A 21,815-nucleotide genomic window follows, 5' to 3' on the forward strand; every position below is an offset into this window, starting at 1 on the left:
ATCTATCTATCTATCTATCTATCTATCTATCTATCTATCTATCTATCATCTATGCAGTATTCTGTCTGCACATGTGTGCCTGTGCACCAAAAGAGGGCACCAGATCTCACTATGACGCTATGACGGCTGTGAGCCACCATGTGGTTGCTGGGAATTGAACTCAGGGCCTCTGGAAGAACAGCCAGCGTTCTTAACTTCTGAGCCATCTCTCCAGCCCCCAGTCTCAGGTTTGTACAGGGGAATTATCTTGTGAGGATAGGCACGTCTGAAGTTGACAAATACAAAAGGTACAGAATTGCTAATGCAGGAAAATGACCTGGGCTGAGAGTCTGCGAATACAGGGACTCAGCATGCAGTACGCGTCTCTTTAAAGTTCTATCGTGGCCAGAAGATCCTCACAGCCAAGCTAATGGTGTGGGTAATGCAGGAACTGCTCTAAACCTTTGCCTACATTCACCTAACATCCCCATTCTCATAATTGAATTTTCTGGAACACCCTTTTGGGATTTAGACTATAACAGAAAAAACACTCTGGTTTAAAACCCCTTTCTTGGCCTCAGTGACATAGAGCTTCAGAGGTCTGGCTCTAGCCTTGGGTTAACTAAAGAACCGTGTTCTTTACTTTGGAAAGTAGGATCTTTGGCTTTACAGTTGGCCTGGATTATATGGCCTGATCTGCATCTTTTCTGTGAAGTCAACAGGCTGAGACTGTAGGCAATCTGGTGCAGCCCCAAACAAGGAAGCACCAGGCAAGACTGATGTCAGCTCTACTTTGTGCTTGGCTGAACTGCACAACAGAAGTGGCACACAGTATATGCTGAAAGTGACTTCCACTGTTGGGTCGATTTGGCCAGAGAAACGAGTAAAGGACGGGCAGGGGATTCTCTCTGGGGACTCCCAAAGAGGACCTTGAGGAATTAACATCATGGCCCGACCTCTCAGGACAGTAAATCCAATCAGGCACAGACAGACATAAATTCCAAAATGCTCTAACAAGGAGAACAGGGAGAAGTGAGTTGGGGGCAGCGAAGATATAGCTTGATTGGGAGAACCCTTGTCCAGCATGTGTAAGGTCCTAGAAATTCAACTCCCAGTACAAAAACCTGAAGCTAAGCATCTCCAGAGAGAAGGTTGAGTGGACCCCCTTCCTCACTGGGCTGGGCTAAAGGATAACCAGAGATCACTTATACACTGCCCCCAGCTGGTCTGTGTAGGCTCTTTAGTTCATGTGAAGACACCATGGTTCCTCCCGGGATGCCAACCACCAACCAATGTTAGCTACCAGCTCCAATTTCACCAAGCCTTTAAAGCCATGGCACCACATAGTCCGTGCCACAGAAAGGAGGCACTTCAGCCAGGTTTCCTTACAGGTTCTTAAGAAAGCATGAATATAATGTTTAACCACAGACTCTGGGACCTGTGCTGCTACTCGAAGAAACCTATATGACAAATGTCTTTGCTGTGTAGCAACAAACATGTGGAACTCATTAGACACAGGGACCCTAAGCTATATTTAGGACACTCACTCTTTTGACAATGCTGAAAGCCATTTTATTCCAACTCAAAACTGACCAAACCCCAACCCTAACTGATATGTAGGTAGAAAATACCATGGGTTAAACATGGACTCCCCACTCATAAAAGTGTGCTCAGAGAAGCTAGAGTACCCTAATTCTGCAGAGTATATAATGACCACAGATCAGCTGTTCTGAAACAGGTCCTGTGGAGGTGTGTGAGGCCTTGGGCCCTCCATTCTGCAAACTAGGAAGCTGAAATTCATAGGATAAAGTTGGGTGCCTATAAATGCATAGCTAGTCAGTAGCAGTGTTGGGGTTCAAGCCTAGCCTGTGAAGCTTAGAAATCCTTGCCCCTTGGGGCTGGAGAAATGGCTCAGTGGTTAAAAGCACTGGCTGCTTTTCCAGAAGACCTGGGTTTGACTCCCAGCACCCATATGGCAGCTCACACAACTGTCTGTAATTCCAGTTCCAGAAGTCTAATGCCTCCTTCTGGCCTCTGTGAACCAGGCACACACGTAGCGTACTGAACATGTAAGCAAAACACCTACACACATAAATACAAAAGAAATCTATGCTTTTTTTTCATTTGGCTATGTGACTTTTGCCTAAGAATAAGTGAGTAAGCTAGTGGGTCTGGGGTCATAGCCCCAAACCCCACCACGGATGGCTTAGAAAGTGCTATGCAGGGCCCACAACTACCCTATGTACGGTGTATGCCTGGCCAGCTCCTACAGAGTACTATGGAGAAATGAGAAAAGGGCTAGAGGGAAATCCCCACTCAGTGACTAACTAGGTCACTGAACCACTGGTATATAGTACCTGATCTAGGATATAGTTGCGTTTCTTGCGGGCAGCGATCTGAATGAGGCGGTTGAGGCACTGAGTGGCCTGCTGGATCAGGACATCCCAGCGGCCAGCATAGTTCCGCTGCCGACGCAGGCCCATCACCTGTGGGCAAGGGGTAATGAAAGGTGAGTGGAGCCTAGGTACAGGACAGCACCCAAAAGCTGGGAGGTAAGGTGAATTTGCACAGGTCAGCCTTACCCGCATCTTATCCATGATGGCATTGGTACCTAGAATGTTGTACTTCTTGGAAGGGTTGGAGGCTGCATGTTTGATGGCCCATGTAGTCTTACCGGCAGCAGGCAGGCCTACCATCATCAGAATCTACAAGAATAGGACAGGGAAGGAGTGCTGTGAAACAGCAGCAGCATGTGGCATGGTGGCATACACCACCCTGGCTTGATGGTGCCCATGATGATGACTCTGAACCTCCTGGTTGCCTCTGGAAAATGGAAGCAATAGCATCTATCTCAGTGTTGCTGTTGGGAGTCAAAGACATAAGGCTTGTCAGATTCTGAGTCTACGGTCTGGCATAGGTAAGCACTAAGTCACATCCCACCAACAGCAGTTATAGATCGATGAAGCAGCCACTGGCAAAGAAAAATCATGACCTGGGACTGAACCATAAAAAGGTATGAGAAATGGTTCATTCTTAATGGTCTGAAAAGAGAAACTGAGGTGTGCCCACAAGGTCATGAGTCCCATTTAATCTTCATATTTAGAATTCAACAAACACTAAATGTACAATAAAGGGAATCATTCTTTTTTGAGGCCATTAAAACATTACAGGTCAGCCAAGTGCAGGTCACGCACACCTGTAATCCCAGTACTCTGAAAGACAGAGGCAGGTGGTTATCTGTGAGTTTGAGGCCAGCCTGGTCTACAAAGTGAGTCCAGGACAGCCAAGATTACACAGAGAAACCCTGTCTCAAAAACAAAACAAAACAAAACAAAACAAAACACGACCACCAGCAACAACAACAAAACAAAACCAGAAGTTACAAGCCAGGTGTCAGGTGTGGCAGTGCACACACCTCTAGTCCTAGCAACCTGGGAGGCTGAAGCAGGAAGATGACTGGAATCCAGGGATTCTGAGGCCAACATGGGTAGCATAGTCAGACTATCTCAAAAAAGATGTGTAAAAGGTTTTCATGCAGTGGGACACAGACCATAAGGTAATGGTAACTGTAAAAGGACAAGATAGCACATTGCTTGTTACAAGATCTCAATGGAGAATGTCAAAAACAGGATAAATTCCAAAATCTTCAACTAAATTTATTTGCAAGTGGTAGAATTATGGGAAAGTTAAGACTTCTATATATTTCTTAATTTTCTAAAACAAACACAAGATGTTTATGAAAAATATGTATCTTAAGAATAAAGTCACAATTACATCATCTGGGAGGCCGGCCCAGGTCACAGAGACGGTGGCTCATTGAAAACAAACAAAAAGAAACAAAGGTCATCAATATAGCCACAGGAGCCAAAGGCCACTTGTCATGCTCTTAGCTCTGAGTGGGAGGGTAGAATTGCTCAGCCTGCTCCAAGAACACTGGGTGGCAGGGTGCACCGCTTTCCTATCCTGTAGGGGAAGCCTCTTTTCCCCAGTTTCAGGCCTTGCTGAAGAGCAGAGTGGTCACGTCCCTTTGGAACTTCACCCTCAAAGCAGCTTTTCAATTCCAATCTCAACCCCGAGAAGCTGGACAAAGAACCATGCATCCATGTTGAACTCAAGTTTCTGTCCCTTTCACCACATACAAGCTACTTAGTGTCCCTCATCTGCCTTGGGTGGCTCTGGAGAGTGGCCACCAATTTAGTCCTCTGGTCCACTTACCTCACACTCTGCTTTGCTCTTTGGTCCAATGGTGCCCCGGATCCGCTCACTGAGGGGAAGGTGCTGGATGAATGTGAACCCTGGGAGAATAGAGCAATAGGGCTCTGCCCTCTGCCCAAAGTTAAACTCCACAGCACAATTCTTCACCAGGACATGCGGGTAGAGGGCCTGGCCCCCTAAGGCTTCTTTCTGGATTCGGAAGGCAATGCCCATCCACTTGCCATTCTTGGTAAAAGAGAGCTCCACATCATTTCCACATTCAAAGTCCTAAGAGAGAAAGCCAAGGGTCAGCAGGTGTTGACAGTACCTGGAAGGCTAAGGCAGGGTGAACAGGAATTTCAGAACAGTCTGACCTATCTGAGATCTTGCCTTAAGAAACACTAACTGTAAAACTTAGCTTAAGGTACCAGGAGCCGCAAGTCTGAAAGTCAATGCAGGCAGTAAGACAGCCATGTTTCTGGACCCCAGTGCATTCTCCGTTGGTATACACACAAGTTTGGCAGCACCAGAAAAAGTTCAGAGACATTCTGCCCAAATCCTTTCTCACTCAATATCTAGAAGCTGGTAACATATTTGAGTCTTGTGTTTAGGCTGAGACAAAAATGAAGGCAAAGGTAATTTTGCCTTGTCCCCCAAACTGACAGGGCACACACAAAAGAGGCCAGATAGAAGAGGCCAGAGTGGGGCTGAAGAGATGGCTCAGAGGTTAAGAACACCTGCTGTTCTTCCAAAGGTCCTGAGTTCAATTCCCAGCAACCACATGGTGGCTCTGAACCATCTATAGTAAGATCTGGTGTACAGGCAGAATTTATAAATAATAAATAAATCTTAAAAAAAAAAAAAAAAAAAAAAAAAAGAGGCCAGAGCACGAACTTTTAACAGCTGAGTCCAGCTTTGCAGATTTATCCATTTGCTCTCACATTCTTCCTGGCACAAGACTGTTGATCTGGATCCCATGAAATTCAGGGACCAATGGAGACTCAAACAAGGAGTCTCAATATTGTAATTCAATAAAAACACCCGAGTTTCTTATAGAGAACTTCTAAGTTAGGTCCTGATCAGTAATGAAAATGAGCCATGTGTATAAACCTCATGGTAAGAGAATACAGGTCAGGTGCCCCAACACATAAAGGCAAGAGAAAAGAAATCCCAGACATGCTGGGAAGGATCCATTCACTCAATTGTTACTGAGACACTGAAGTTCAGTTGATCCTATTTTATCTTGTTTCTCTAGGAAACAAAAAAGGGGGAAGACGGGGGAGAGGCAGTGGTGGTGCATGCCTTTCATCCCAGTCTTCGGGAGGGAGGCAGGCGGACCTCTGAGTGTGAGCGCAGCCTGGTTCAGAGTTAAGTTCTAGGACAGCTGCTGCACAAACAAACTCTCTCTGAAAAACAAAAACAGCCAAACAAACAAAACAAAAGGTACCTGGTGCTGTTTTATACTACACTGTAAGTAAAGGCTAGTACATTTAATACACCAGGGACTATGTTGGTATGAGCTTTCACTACAGGCTGCCAGACACTGTACATGTCAGAGGCTGGGGCCAAATGATGGCAGAGGAGCCGTGGCTCCTCCTTAGTGTGTAAAAGGCTCTCCAAGTTAGCGCTGAGGTTTAGAACCGTCATGATGGTGGGACTGAGGGCACTGACTTGTTTTAAGTGTAGTGGCCTGGCCAGAGCTGTCCCCGAGACTGCCGCGGGTGCTGGTGGGGAAGGGGTGACAGTAAGTTTCAAACCTCAGGGCGAGACAGCACACTCAGCAGAGCACAAGGTACAGTTTCTGACCAAAGGCACAGGATGTGGTATTCTGAGGAACTCCGCATCCTTCATGCCTGTTAATTCCTCACACATCACAGGTAATGACCAGGCTGGGCAGACACACCAACGCCCGGAACTCTGCCTGTAGTACAGTCTCTGCCATTATCTTCCTGTCTAGGGACAAGTGGTCCAGCCACCTTTGCTTGGGCATGGAAATGGACACAGCAGGTGTCACCTCCCTTGGGCATCAACTTTTTCAAAGAACTGCCACAGTGTGAAGAAACCAGCACCCACAGGTAACAAGTCTACCCACACAGCCATCTACCCAAGGCAGGGTTGTTGGGTAGACCTCGGTGCTGCCCTCTAGGCTGCAGCAACTCTACTTCTGACTGTTGCAAGGTAGATGCTCTCCAGCTGGAAAGCTACCTGGTCTTTTCTGTCAGCCGGGGACTTGAGACCTTACACAGTCGTGGACTGTCTGTTTCCTAGACAGTGACTTCACAACCCCGCAAGCCCCTGCTATGAGCCCTCTTTCAAGTCAGGGCACCATCTAATAAAAGGGACTGTACATGGAAGCTTTAATCAGAACTGGATTCTATTTAAAAAGTTTACAAGTTTAAGTATGAATGTTAAGGGAGAGAAAGATGCATAGGAGAAGACAGATGTTCATTCTTGGGAGTGACTGAGAACTTGTCAAGAGAAGGTTCATTCCTGCTCACACCTGCAGTCCCGGGACCTGGGAGGTAGAGTAAGGTTCAGGAATTCAAGGTCATCTTCAACTACAAAAAATGTCTCAAAAGCTAGCCCAGGTGTGGTGGTGCATGCTTCTAATCCCAGCACTTGGAAGGCAGATGCTGGTGAGTTTGAGGCCAGCCTACTCTTCATAGTGAGTTCCAGGCCATCCAGTGCTATAGACCAAGACACTCTTTCAAAAAAAGAAGAGGACCTGGGTGACCTATAGTGACCTGGGTTCAGTTCCCTGTATTTACAGAGCAGCTACAAACTGACTTTAACTCCAGGTTCAGAGGATCCGATGCCCTCTTCTGGCTTTCCACAGGCACCACATGCATGCACACAGTGGTCAGACATACACGCAGACGAAGCATCCACATACATGAAATAAGATAAAACTGGGCCCAGGAAGATGGCTCAGTGGTTAAGATTACTTGCAGAGGGTCAATTCCCAGCACCCCACCTTATAAACACCTGTGACTCCAAGTCCAGAAGAGCACATACATAGCAAACATACAAAAGACTTGCAAAAGACTTATAACAAACACATAAAATAGAAACAAATCTTAAAAACTTTAAAGCAACAAAAATTCTCTTGAAATCGTTGAAGTAAATAGAGACGATCAGCTGACACAGGATGCAGAACATCATGCTGATACAAGGGTTTGGAAAACAGGGTCACAAACAGAACCATGTCAGCTTCTTGGCTGTGCGCTCCTAGTAATAGCTAGCCATCAGTATTTGACAACACAGGGCTGAGCAGCTGGCAAGCAAAGTGCTACCAATGAAGCCTGGGGACTCAAGTCTGGATACCCGGGCCTCAGGCAGAAAGTAAGTGTGGCGGCATGCACCCGTAATCTACGAGAGAGCTAAGAAAGAGACAGGGAGCTCCCTAGAGCTCGCTGACCACCTAGCTTTGCCATAGTGATGAGCTCCAGGTTCAATGAAGAGACCAACCCTGTCTCAAAAAATTAAGGTAGATGCCAGGTTTGGTGCCAGATACTTTAATTCCAGTATTTGGGAGACAGAGGCCAGGGTGGACTACATATCGAAACTCTGTTAAAAAAAAAAAAAAAAAGCAAAAACAAAACAAACGAAAAAGCCAAAGGTGTAGAGCAAATAAGGAAGACACACCTATTTCTCTCTGGCCTCCACACATGCACACAGAAAAACACATGCATGCATATACCCAGCCCTCACCACCCCCAACTTATGACCAGAGTTAACTTAGTCCGTGAGAAGGCACGAATGCGTGTGACAGGGCTCCCGTAAGCATCTGAGTGATCTTGGCAAGTGGCCAAAAGGTAAGTATTTCCTTTGGTATTAACTGTATCTCTACCACTAAACAAACAACTATCAGGGAGTGACAGGAAGACCAGCTTTCAAAGGAGGGTACCCTGGTAACTACAACATAGCTGATAAAGTCATAAGGCACCAAAGTCATCAAATGTCCACTAAGGAAGACAACGGCTTGATCAACTATGGTGGTGAAAACAATTGACTACAAACAACACTCACGCAATCAAACAGCCCCAAATAATCAAAAAACCCAAAGAGGGCCTTTAGGCTTCTGCTGTCATAGGAGAAAGATCTTAAGGAACAGTTAAGCAGAAGATGGAATAAACATGAGACCTTTTGTGTTAAAGAAGAAAAGTGTCCCCTCTCTTGTACTTAGACATGAAGCACGCAACAGGTGGCTCCTGTGTTGTGTGCAGCTGGGTCACAGGAAACAATGGGTGGAGGTAGAGCTATACACTCTTTAGGTTCCTTGCTTTTCTTCAATTCACACAAAAATATAAAAATGCTTCTGCGTTAGCTTTGTGCCACTACCTTCTGAGAGCCAGGCTAATCTGCAGGCTAACCTCTGCAGACTGAACCCAGGGCTCTGCACCCCCAACCAGCACTCCCTGGACTCAAAGATCCGCCTGCCTCTGCCTCCTAAGAGCTGGGCTTAGAGGCGTGCGCCAACACCAAACCGGCCGAGGAACTTTCTTTCAAAAGGAGCTTTGTGAACAAATGAGGGCAGAAGAGAAGATCCCGAGGACAAATCCTCCAGGCAGTCCCTTCCTCTCCCCAGACTTACGACACAGTTTCAGGAGGTACTACCATGTGCTGCCTATTAGCTCCAGGCTGCCGCCCAATCAGTGGCTGCTGCTCACTGCTCTCCAGAACTAATGCAGCAGCATAGGCACCTCTGGCTTATGCTTCCGTTATTCTAGAAGGCAGCGCATGATGGGATGTCATCTCAACTAAGGTAAAAAAAATAGTTTGGAAGATAAGGTAATGCCAATGGGGGCCAAAAGCTAACATGATGCCTTTGTAAGTATGCTGGCTATTTCCTAACAGAAGGAAGAAATTCCTTCGTTTGATTAGAAAATGTTACGGTGGTAACCATACACAGAGGGAGTTGTGTAGACTTGAAGGCCCAAATCTTCGTGATACCATCACTCAGCTCTGTATAAAGACAAGGAAAGCTGAATCTCACACCAATCAGTAATACCTACTCTGGAGGAGACAGTATCAAACTATAAGAGAGACAAGAACAGATACAGAGAGTGGCCGAGTAAGCGCAGACAATGTCTACAGGTACCCTAAAAGCCTACAGTCAGGCACTGGGCCCTGCCACTTCCCACAGGCTGCCAGCACTCACCGCAAAGCAGCCAATCACATCGTTCTCTGCAAACTTGTCTCCGTAGTTTTCAAAGCGGCTATTGGTAGACTTCTTCCCTGTGCCTCCATAACCATAGGAAAAGGGCTCTTCACCTGAAGGAAGGCACAGGCAGGTTAAATCTTTGACGGACTGACTCAATACCTTCACAGCTGCTATACATTTCCAATCTAAAGACAAAAACATTTTCTTTACTGTTTTGAGACAGTCTCACTGTGCGGCCCTTGCTGTCCTGGAACTCACTTTGTAGACCCCAGGCTGGCCTCAAACTCAGAAATCTACCTGGCCCTGGATCCCAAGTGTATGACACCATGCCTGGCCACCACCTACATTTCAAAACCAAGAGCAAGATATAGTGAGATGATCTATGCTTTTTAGACTAGGTCTTGCAGAATGTGCAGGCTGGGCTCACATTCTCAACCCTCCTGGATAGCTGGGCTCAGATGTTTTATCACTGTACCTGCTCTGACCTATGACTTTTTTGTTGAGAATGGGTCTCGCGTAGCCCTAGCTAGCTTCAAACTCATTATAAAGCCAGATCTGTTGGCAAACTCTGATCCTTCCACTTCCACACCCAAGAGCTGGGACTATGAGTGTGTGTGTGTGTGTGTGTGTGTGTGTGTGTGTGCGTGCGCCACCACTCCTGAACTGATCCTTCCTCTTTCAAACATTATGTTTCTCAATGTGTATGTGTACCTCCTAGATTTACATGCACCTTGTGGTTACACCTGCCTGGAGGGCACCGGATTCTCTGGAACTGTAGTTACATGTGGTTAGGAACTGCCTGATGTAGGGGCTAGGAACCAAATTTGGGTCCTCTGCAAGAGTATCAAGTACTTTTTTTCCCCCCAAAGGATGCAACTAATTCTTTAAAAAAAAAAAAAAGATTTACTTTTATGTATGGTGGTGTTTTACCTGTGTGAGGGTGCCAGATCCCCTGGGATTAGAATTATAGACAGTTATGAGCTGTCTTGTGGATGCTGGGAATTGAATCTGGGTCCTCTGGAAGAGCAGCCAGTGCTCTTAACTGCTAAGCTATCTCTCCACTCCCTCCACCTCTGATTCTTAAAAAAGAATGTTGCTACATATAAAGAGCAGCAGCTATTACGGTGTGTCCTGTCGGTGGGTGTGTGTAGAGGGTGAGATAGCCTTGCAGAGTCAGGCTCTCTTTTTGTGTTTTCTGAACACAGGTTGTCCTCAGGCCTATGTACCAAGTGTCTCTACTGGCTGAGCCCTACTGGCATTCTCACCTGCTTTATCCTTCTGGGCGAATGTGGTGCTGAGGGTTAACCTCACATACCTACTTTCAAGGATTTGTCTAAAGCTGTCAAGTAATGAGAACAGGAACTCAAGCAATAACATGCGATTATTAAATGAGTAATAAAGGAAATTGCTGAATACAACAGGGTCAGGGTGTACTTCAGGGGCAGAGCAACTGGTTGCCTACCTCACCTCCCAGCATCCACCACAGACAAAAATAGGAACTGCTATAAAATGGAAAATTATGCATTGGCTAAGAAAGCATATTTATTTTCCAAATTTGGCCTACTATATATTAAAAAAACAAAACAAAACAAACAAAAAACAAGACTACATAAAAGTTCATAGCATGACCCAGCTTGACTAATATATAAGAACCAAGAGGAATGTGTATGAACATAAGATTGCAGATGTCCGCTGGGCCTGGCACCTTATGAAAACTCAAGCCAATAATCCTGACTGTCTCTCTGTCTTCCACTTTTACTCTATTCTATTCTGGACAGAAAATCCATAAGGAACTGAACAGGGCTTAAGAATTTCTTTCGGTATGGTGCAAGGGCAGAAATGGTTTCAGATAATGGAAACAGCTCTCTGAAAAGAACTTGGACCCTCTCCTAAAAGACAAGGAACTAACTCTGAAGAAGAGCTGCAGTGTGACAGGTTTCGGCTACACCTAGCCTGCCTGCTGTCAAGCAGTGACACAAGACTACAGCTGTACCTATCTCCATCCCAGGGGAGGTATGCCTGGAGCTGGAGAAGCCAGGGGCAGGGTCTACCACTCTCTACTGAGGACTGCCTGGCTGGCCTCTTCTTACCTAGCTGAGTGCTGCAAGAGTCCAAGGACCAGCCAATACGGACAACGTGGGGGTCAGGCTCTGTAGATGGAAGGTGCTTCACGGAGATTTCCTCATTGATCTGAGGACAGAACACAACAAGGCTCAGGATTGATTCTCTCAAAGCTGATGGGTTATGAGGCAATGTGGGAGGGAAGTGTACCAAGCAGTTAACAGTGATGGTGCTGGAATGGTGGCTCATGTCTGTAATCTCACACTTGGAGACAGAAGCTGGAGGACCACCACAAAATTGAGGCCAGCCTGAGTTACACAGTGAGGCAGAGGGCAGCCTGGGCCAGTGAGATCCTGTCTAGATAGACAGACACAAATGAATGAAAGATATAGATGACTTGGTTGATAGAAGGGAGAGCCTGTTGTGATGGCAGGGCCTCTAAGGCGTAACAGAGATGCTCCCAACCTTCCCCTTTTCAGTTGAATACGGCTACCGGGGAAAAGTTGCATTTGGGGAAAGCACTAGCAGCATGAGCTGTGCACTGGAACCCCTGCACCATAAATCAAGACAGTAAGTGCACAGCTCTGTAACAGCACCTCTGGATCATCCCTAGGTGTCCAAGTATGTAAACATGGGTTTGCAAGGACACTGAATGCAGCACTCTTTTTATAAAAGCCGGGAAGAAAACCATCAATAAGGAACCAGGTACATTACGGATCAAGCCACAAAACAAAACAAATTAAAACGAGGAGGCAGGACTAAGGTAAAAGTATGGAAAAATGTACAAGGCACAATAGCAAGTAACTGAAGCAGGAAATAAAAGCACCCTTAACCCCTATGTTGTCTTACTCTCCCTCTAAAGGGAAAAGACAGGGACAGAACACAGCAGAATGTCTGCTTTTTAACACCACAGTCTGTGCTATCTAGTCCCATCTCCCTGGCTACCTGGTATCCCTATCTGCTGGAACTGGTTTGCAGCCATAGAAAGACAACCACATTCTACTGTCTTTCAGACACTTTTCATATCATCTGTGTCTGTGAGTTAACAGTTCACCTTACAATTTATAGAGAAAAGCCATGAAGTTTGACAGTATTTCTTTAACTGGTACATTAAATACTAGGTCTTCAATCGATGGTGTGTCAGTCAGTGAAGTAAACCTGCGTCAGCTGCAGCTCTAGGCTGGGGGCGTGAGACTATTTACTTCACCTTAACACTGTGAGGATTAACAGAGATAATCCACTCAAAGAGCTCAGCACTGGCACTGTGTGAAGGGCTCTACGGACACTGTCACCCATAAGTTTGGGTATTCAAAGACTACACAAGCATTTTTCCCCAATGTTGGGGGCGGAGCTCACTTCCTTGAACACACACCTCCCGAGCATTATACATCCTGCCAGAATGACTGTTAACACAGACATGACCTTGGGGAGGAGAGGCACACAGAAAGGACGCACTAGTAACTTCTGCCTTTTAAACTCCCGTTTCACACGAACATGCATAAAGCTGACATGGAACTTTGGTAATGGCCAATGGCCAGCTCTTTGGCCCATTCCATCTGGCTTCCATTTAAAGTGGGCCACTTGCTTGTTTTTGAACTACACTTATGTATGTTATGTTTGAGTGTGTGCTTGTGGTCAAGAGGACAACTTTCAGGACTTGATTTCCTTCCTTCCACCATGTGGGGAAGGAGACTGAATGCAGGCTGTCAGGCATAGCTGCAAGTGCCCTTACCTGCTGAGCCACCTCCCTAGGCCCGGAAACTCCTCTCTCTGAGACAATCCCTTGGCCCACTTTACATACAGCACTGTTAAGAGTGTTTGGCTCTACATACCTGGCACAAATCCTACATAGGAATGAATACAATTGTCCTACTTTTCAGAGACAGCTAGGCTGTGATTTTTCATCATACTTTTGTTTGCTCAGACATTGTCTAAGTTCAAACCAATCTCTTGCAGTCTTACTCTGACCAAGGTGGCTGGTGACAGGCTACTCCAAAGGACAGACTTGCTTTCTGTCTTGTCTATCACTCCCACTCACCTTCATTTCAAAACACACACGCCCCCTTCTGACCCCGTAACTGGCACGGGCTCCTGACCACAGGTATGCAAAGCCCTCAATCGTCAGCGGATAACCACTACTTCGGTCTCGGGCCACTTTGAAGTGCAGGTCACAGTTATCTGTGGAAGAAAAATCCAAACAATTAACTGATGTTTGGTGTTCAAGGACAGGCTTCAGGAAGTCCCTCAGAAACTGTAGTAAATGCCTTTGAAGGTAATGTGTCATAAGCTAGGGAGAGGGCCTAAAAGTTCAAACTGAGATTTTAGGATCGTGGGGGTACCCCAAACACTCTACACTTTAATCACCTCCCAGTGCTGCCTGCTCAAGAGTAGTTTTCTGTTGCCAGCTCTGGTATGAATATTTGACCTGAACCACACCTGCCACCCACGTGCAGCACAGGTAGCCACCTCCCGGCTCATGTGTGATCCTCTAAGAAAAAAGCCAGCCACACTTTCAGGGAGTCCTTTCTTGACCATCTTGTCCACAAGGTGCTCTCATTTCTTGGCAGGCTGAACACCACTGTCAATACATCAGCATTTAGTGCTGCCCTGTAGACCGCTGCTACCCAACACTTTAAAAAAGTAACTGTTTTTGACAGCTTGTGAGAGTATGTCTATGTCTTTATCCCTCACCAAAACACACAGCCAGTGCTCTATAAACATGAGCTACATAAAGACACAGCTGATGTGTTGATAAAGTACACTGTTAAGGGCCAAGAAGGCTTCTGGGTAATGTGAAAAGAGGCTCACTGGCTCCTCCACATAGACTGACTTCAGCGGCCTGGGCCCTCCATAACCCTTCCTGAGTGGTTAGATGTACAGTGTAGGTGAAAGCCATTGCACTAGACGACAAAGAACAGGCCAGTGTCTCAAAGAACAAAGTGGCCTTGCTTTTACTAGGAACATGAGCAGCTGATGGAAACTGGAAGTGGTTGTCGAAGAGTTAAGTTTCCCCAGCAGCAGCACTCAGATTTCTCTGATAAGAGACAACCCCCTTGTGCACACAGGGTGGTACAAGATCTTCATATTCCTTTTTTGACTTTGACCCTAGAGTTTCACTGGACATCTGGAGGAAGGAAGGCAGCACCACTCTTTGTAAGGAAGCAAGGGCCCCTCAGGAGTAGGCCTGTCTCTACACCACTACCCTAGATCCAGAGCTGTGATGGGGCTCATGGATGAACAATGGCTCTGGGTGATGCTAGGAAGGGTTGATGGAGGTCAGGGCACTGCCTTGCAACACAGAACAAGGCAGACCCACATGGGCACTTTTGGGACTCACATGTGTCAATGGCAACAAGGGTGTCATCAAAGTCCTCTTCATCCTCTTCAGCAGGAGGCTGAGGAGAACGGCCCCTGTATGGGAAAGAGTGGTCAGTCACGTAACAGACGGAGGAGTGTAAATGAATAAGGTTTTTGCTAAGATTTACAAGTGGCCCCCAGCTGTTTTCTGGATTATCATTTCTTCCCAGGGGTTATCAAGTACTTGCAGAGGGCACTGAGTGTTAACTCCCAGCATATGAAAAGGACAGATGGACTGCTCTGGTAAAGAAATGCACCACAATCATTCAGGGAGCCTTTCTGGATCATTCTCTTACAGCCTAAGATTCTAACCCAGACTGTCTGCACACTGAACTACTGCCCTCAGTGACTGCTGAGGGGAAGCCACAGTCCTCAGTAAGGACAGTAAGGACAATGAAAGGCAAGGGCCTGAGGGGAGGGGGGGAAATCACAGCAATCGCAATGAACCCATGTATCAGGCTTCTTAAAATCCCACACCTGAAAGGAAATGGTATGACCTAATTTTTTAGCCTCTCACTCTCTTTAAAGTGTCCTTAATTATGAACAAGACATCTTTCCACAACACTTAAAAAAAGCATTTTGTTAGCTCATTGGTGATTTCTTCAGTACAGGACTACCAGACAGGAAAATGTTGAGCCAAGAGCTGGCACTCTGCTTCGACGTTGCTGTCACTCTTTACAATAGGAGCACATTTAGGGAAGTCCCCTTCTAGAATTGCTGGTCCAGGATTAGCATTGTTTTTTGTTTGTTTGTTTTTTTAAGACAACAAAAGTCCCTCAACATAGCCCAGGCTGGCTTGGAGGTCACAAGAGATCCATCTGCCTCAGCCTCCTGAGTGCTGGGGTTAAAGCTGATGGATTCACTGTGGCAGGCACATGTCATCTCAAGTCTATCCTAGAGAACTTTTCCCAAGAGATCCAAATTAAGGGCTAGCATCCCTCCTCTGCTCTTCATCAACAAGCAGCTCCTGGCCTTTGCTTTGTGGGAGTAGGAAGAAACCCATGGTATAGGTTCCTTGTCTTAACTTCAGTTACCAGCAAACTAGATCCATGTTCTTTTTTTTTTTCTTCTGCCATGATGGGGGTAGAACCCAGAATATGTGCTTAGGAAAGGGCTCCACCACTGAATTATACCTAGGTCCATAGGCATTCCCCTCCCCCACCCCGAGACAAAGGGGGAAGCCTTTGTCTCTGTGTAGCCTTGGCTATCAGGGACTTGCTTTGTAGACCAGGCTGGCCTTGAACTCATAGTGATCCACCTGCCTCTGCCTCTAAGATTAAAGGTGTACGCTATCACACCCAGAGTCAGGCCTTTTCTTAAAAAAGAGTTATAAGCCAGTTAGATAAGACATTACCAGGTAGGAAAGAAAATGTGTCAGGTGAACAAACCAGAGGATGAGGGGTAGGCAGGAGGGGTTGTGCTGGGGAATAAAGTCAGGAAATAGCATTCAAACTAAGGGATACACAGTGGCCAATAAATGCCCACTAGCCAGGAATAGAAGCTGAAGCAAGAGAATCTTTGTGAGTTTGAGGCTAGCTTGGTCGACACGGCAAGTTTCAGGCCAGTCACAATTACACACTGAGACCTTGTCTTAAGGGGGTTGGGGAGAATAGACTGCATTACCGCAGAAGCAGTAAGGAGAAGGCTGAGAGGCAGACTGACATCTTCAAAGTAAAAACTTAAGGCGTCTGGAATTTGCTCTGCAACTAATAAGCAGGGAGGACTGGGAGGAAGGATCAAAGCTTAAGAACTTCAATCTGGCAGCCAGTGAAGGACTACCAGGGAAGAGAGAAATGTGCTTAGCACCACTCTGGAGCCGAGACCAATGAAAACAAGTGACTGCTGTCTCACGCACCCACCTTCGGTCCTCTCGGTGCTCGAAGTACCCACGGCCTCGATTCTCTTCAAAAGGCCTCTTTCGACTCTGGAATTGTTGTCTGTCTGGCTTGAGCTGTGAGGCTTCAGGGGGAAGAAAGCTGGGTGGTGCTTCTTGCTTCATTTCTGTCTTCACTTCTATTGTTGGACAAAAAGATGATCAAGACACTTGGAAAACTCTGAGATTATGACTGCTCCACTCTCTTTCACTCCTGGTGATGCTGGCAGGCTTGTGACTACAGTGAAGGGCTGAGCTCCAGAGGCCGACTCCAAGGAGGCCAGAATAATATGAGGTTGGATAGGTGAGTCTGCTAGCCAGCTAACACCCAGGCTTCCTGGAGATGGGGCCCTTCAACACTTAAATAAGAACAAGATCCCTCAAATGACCCAAAGGTAGAACTAATGGCTAATGTTCGGAAGATTCATGAGAGCTGACAGTAACCTTGGCTTATACCAACAGGAAGTGATGAGCCCTAAGAGCCTGCAAAGATCCTACAAACTCTAAGAAGCAAGAGTTAAACTGTTTCCTCCCAGAGAACGTGTCTGCCTCATTCTTACGGAGCTTCTCTCTGACAAAGGCAGGGAAGAAGGTGAACTCAGCAGAGTGCAGAGTACTGTGGATCTACAGCAAACTCTAGTGGCTTCAGTCACTCCCTGCAAAGCCCAATCAGCCAAGTGGGAGGGCCAGCTGTTCAGCTGTTCTTGCAGCTGCTTCATTAAATCACATCAAACAAGATGTTAAGGTTGATAGCATTTTGGGACTTGAGAAAGCCCCAGTCTCAGACAGATCCCTGGAAAAGACCATCAACAAAGAGCAAGCTCTGTGCTCATTCTGCCTTACTTTCTGAGAGGGTGCTGAGAAGGCAGCATCTCCACCAAGAGCTAATGCAATTCACTCCCAACTGCTCATTTTTTCTAGTGCCTGCCTCAAGAAACCCCCTAGCTTTGGCACACGACTCCAATCTCCTGGTCAAACTTCCTGGTTCTCCAGGGCAGAGATTGGGTTCAGTTACTTTGAAGGCTGCCTCCACAGCTTAGGCACAGGCCAGACTCAGGGGTGGCCACTGGTGCTGGTTAAGAGCACAGAAAACCACCTCCTTGGGCCAAACGACCCCACAAGTCCCACAGAGTTCGACACAGATCTACAATCTACATTTCTTTATGTCTCTAGCTTCCCCACCCTCTACAAAACAGAAACGCAGCAGGGGATTTGACTTCTGGATGGAGCAGAACAGAATTAGATAGGATCAACTAGATTCATGAGAAAAGGCACGGGGATGGATGGTGATACACACCAGTAATCTAGGCAGTTGGGGAGAATCAAGCAGGAGGATCCCAAGGTCCAGACCAGCTAGGCGATACAGTGAGACCCTACCTCAAACAAAGCACTTTTCTTTTTCTTTTATTTTTTTCTATGAAAGAGATTTATTAGATGGAGTTGGATACAGAGGAAAAGGAAAAAGAGAGACATGGTGGGGGGCAACAGAGAAAGGAGAGAAAGCAAGAGAAGGGAAGAGCAAGAGTATACGAGAACAAGACCATTTTTCTTTTTAAATACTTTAATAGCAGGAGTGGAGCAGTCACAGTTCTAGTTTAGCCATTTTCAACAGTAGGACTTATTCCCGCCGCTAAAGAGTCAGTCTCACATGGAAGAAATACAGCTCATGTACCAAGAACACTGGGCTGAGCCAGTTTCTTAGGTTTTAGCCTCAGTTTTGCCACTAAACAAGTCACCTACTCGCATAAAAGGGGGAGGTGCTATGTCTCCCTGCTTATTATGGAAAACACTTCTGCAATATAGGTCCATGTTTTAGAAATCCAGAGTTTAAACATACATATGAGGTTTATTTCAATCGAGGATTTCCCAGAGCCTTTAATGAACAATTAACCTCCAAGAGGCAGTACAGCTATACTGCATTGTACCAGCTGTATCTGGCTAAGAAATCCTTTTCCAACTCTTCTAGAGTGGTATTCTTCAGAACACAGGAAGCACCCCATTGGATTCAGAAAGCTCTTTCTGGCTCTCCCACATTACAAGACTCAAGCATTAGTACCCAGGTCTAAACCCCCCAGGGTGCTGGCACTAACACCTAGAAAGATACCAGGAAGCCAGATTTAGTTGTTTTCTTCAAAACCAAACACAACTGGGAGAAAAATGGAGGCAGAGGGACCAGGAGTACAAAGTCAGTTCCAGCTCCTTTTTGAGTTTAAGGCTAGCTTGAACAAGCTAATAAGGACATCATCTCAAAAATAAACCAGAAAGAATAAAACCCTGAACTCCAAATAGAACAAAACCAATATCCCAACCTGAAAAATATCTTACCAGAAGGACAAAAGCCAGAAGAACTGTCCAAGAGAGAAATGCAAGGTCTTATTTCAATTCTGTTTCCATCAGGAAAGCAAGTGTGGGGGCCTTCCTACCTGGGCGATAGGCTTGCTGCTGTGGCTCCATGTCTAGAGGTCTCCTGTCATAGCCTGACTCGTTCTCTTGCTTCATGACCGGTGTCTCGTAGAATTGGTTCTGTCTGGTAATATTGTCCATGACATCTTAACATTAAAAAAAAAAAAAAAAAATCAGTTAGATGAATGCATTTGAAAGGACTTTTATAACCAAGACATTGCCCTCACTGAGGTGAACAGAGTGTCAGAAACCAGAGAATAACATCTTCATGTGGAAACCTATTTTGACAGTGGGGTGTCCCCAGTTGTCTATGGGCACAGCCTGTGTCTCAAACATCTGCAAACAGATCCCAATGGAGCTCCATAGAAACCCAATACATGAAACCAACTGAGGAAGAAGAAGTTCTCTGGCTAAAATGAAGTGGTAGAGTCTAGCTTGACCTCTCTAAGTAAGTGTAGGCTCCAGTGCTACCCTTTAAGGATGTACCTGGCATTTCATGAGCAGCTAACACCAGTCCCTACTTGGGAGCATAAGCAACCCTCTGAGCAGTCCCAGCTATCTGTGACTTGAACACTCTCACCTGCCTCTGCCTTTTGCTGTACTCAAGAGTAAATTTAGGGCCTCGTGCATGTATCACCAGCACAGTCAACAGTGTACAAACCTCTGGCATCACAATAGCCTCCAAGCTCACTAGGAATAACTGGAGTTAGAAGTGGTTAGGAAAAGTGTTGGTCCAGCAGGTGATGACGAGGGGTAAGAGGAGCAATAGTGACTACTTATGGAATGCAGGCCACACACCGGGTCCTGGGAGACAGGTAAATATAAACTCGCTCCACTAACGCATCCGGGTTAGGGAGACAGACACATTAACACTTACACTAAAAAATTATATACTGACTGTAGATGAAGCTCAAAGAGCTGAGAAAGGGATAAGGAACAGATAAGCTTCAACTCAAAGGCCCAGTGATGAGAACATTCCTGGGAAGGATAACATCTCCTGTGAAAAGCTTAGCAGCAGGACTATGGCAGAAACAAAGAAAGAAAAGAACTGTATGAACTTAGGATGGGGAGCATGGAGCTCTCTGCCCCTGGGGTAAGCATGCTGATAGGTGTCTCCAGAGCCCTGCTAGAAGCTGTGCCAGGAGCAGCGAGGCAGAACCACAGGCAAGGATGGACCATTCTGCCACTTGTTAACTGGGTTCTTTCTCAGAGGACAAATGCCATCTGGGCACAAACCAGGTGCAGCCCAAAGGGAGGAAAGCCAGAAGGCATGTGGCTTGCTACAGTATGTTTACCAAGGATAAAGAAAGTGCTGGAGAGGGACCTGAGGGGGGCTTAAAAATTTTTGTTGGGGGAGGGAGACACAACAAGGATCACAGGGGAGAGTACCATCTTAATTGGAACACAAAACCTCTTCAAAGTATCCTGCTTCCTCCTGAGCCTCAGGACAGTGTTTTCCAAGAAAGCCATGTTCTCTCCCCTACCAGAGGGAGGCTGGCCTGGAGAGGATGATGCTGGAGTCTTTCTCCACTCTCTACAACACCCTGTAAAGGCAACTCTTGATGTGAAGCCCTATAGACAGACGAGCTCATGACTAACACCTCTAGGAGGGCACTCTTACCCATTTTACAAGACCAGACTCAGAGGGGAAATGATCTGCTTAACTCAAAGAGTCTGCAGGCTACACAGTTTGTTCCAAAGAGTCCAACTTACTTTCTCAAGACCCTTCTGCTGGAAGCAAGCTTATGGCTGCACCCTTGCGGCTCCTTCATAAGCCTTTCTGGCCAGGGTTCCTCAGTTGGACACGGTCACAGGCCAACTCCTCCCTTCTTCTCAGGGACCCGACCAAGGAAGACTTGCCAGCACACGGGTAATCCCTAGAGCAGTGCACACCTACCTACACCCAGGGCAGCCCTCCACAGGACCCATTTCTGTGAACAAGTGAGGACCGGATGCCAATCCCAAGTCTCTTCTGAGGCCTTTTTTTTTTTTTTTTTTTTTTTTTTTTTGTCTCTCCTTATTGTTTAGTCCCAGGCCCCACAGCGCCTTCTCAGAAAAACACTCCAAGCCTTGGATGCCAGCGTCTATTTCCAGGTTCCCTCTCATACCAGGGCCTCCTTTACTCAAGGGACTGCAGGTTCACTCAAATCCTAACTCTTCTCACAGACACCTCCTGGTTAATCAAATGCCCCCCATACTCCCTGAGCACCTCACCTCCCTAGGCACACAAGGAACTGTTTCTGGAGACTCAGGAGCCAGCTCTGGGAAAGGAATACTCCCTCAGCTCCATCATGAATTCCCCAGGGAAATTAACAGGTTTCCTTTCTTTTTCATGTTCTCTATGCTCTTCCATCCCAACATATGCTAGACCAGCTACATGCTCCCTGACACACAAGGGTCCTCAGCCCAACAGACAGTTCATCCACTTGCTACCAACTCATTCCCCTAACTCCAGCTATCCCTGTTTGGAAAAGTATCCACAGCTAACAACGCAAGGCCATTCAGCAGAAACCACAGGTACTGTCTTCAGGGCCTTCCCAACTCTAGAGCCCCCTAGCTTCTTCCTCCACTAAGATAACTGTCCTTCCCTGTCACAGTTTAGAACCCACAGTTCTTGTGCCTTCTCTAGAAGCCAACTAGATAGCCTGGATCTCCCCGCACCAAACATCTGGGTCGTTACTGCCCTCCCCTCAAGTTTGGCCCTACATGTAACCGAAATGCAGGAGTTGGCTGGTGGGGAGAGGGTGCAATCTTTTTACTGATCTTTCATTATCCCCTAAAAGC

At 46.4% G+C, this 21,815-nt stretch overlaps 1 protein-coding gene across 2 annotated transcripts in view; it reads right to left on the minus strand.

Moving 5' to 3' along the window:
• The window catches only part of Hnrnpul1 (heterogeneous nuclear ribonucleoprotein U like 1), a 32,178-nt gene that overhangs the window by 8,841 nt on the left and 1,522 nt on the right, over positions 1 to 21,815 (minus strand). For both annotated transcript variants that reach the window (XM_055617368.1, XM_055617370.1), the window contains exons 2-10: positions 19,052 to 19,177; positions 16,615 to 16,768; positions 14,736 to 14,809; positions 13,437 to 13,576; positions 11,428 to 11,527; positions 9,335 to 9,447; positions 4,195 to 4,461; positions 2,562 to 2,684; positions 2,337 to 2,465 (exon numbers count right to left, since the gene is read on the minus strand). In XM_055617368.1, the coding sequence (XP_055473343.1) occupies positions 2,337 to 2,465; positions 2,562 to 2,684; positions 4,195 to 4,461; positions 9,335 to 9,447; positions 11,428 to 11,527; positions 13,437 to 13,576; positions 14,736 to 14,809; positions 16,615 to 16,768; positions 19,052 to 19,177 (1,226 nt within the window). The remainder of the gene's footprint in view (positions 1 to 2,336; positions 2,466 to 2,561; positions 2,685 to 4,194; positions 4,462 to 9,334; positions 9,448 to 11,427; positions 11,528 to 13,436; positions 13,577 to 14,735; positions 14,810 to 16,614; positions 16,769 to 19,051; positions 19,178 to 21,815) is intronic.

This window comes from Psammomys obesus, unplaced genomic scaffold, assembly GCF_907164565.1.
Source record: "Psammomys obesus unplaced genomic scaffold, mPsaObe1.curated_primary_1811, whole genome shotgun sequence".
Taxonomy (NCBI): Eukaryota; Metazoa; Chordata; class Mammalia; order Rodentia; family Muridae; genus Psammomys; species Psammomys obesus.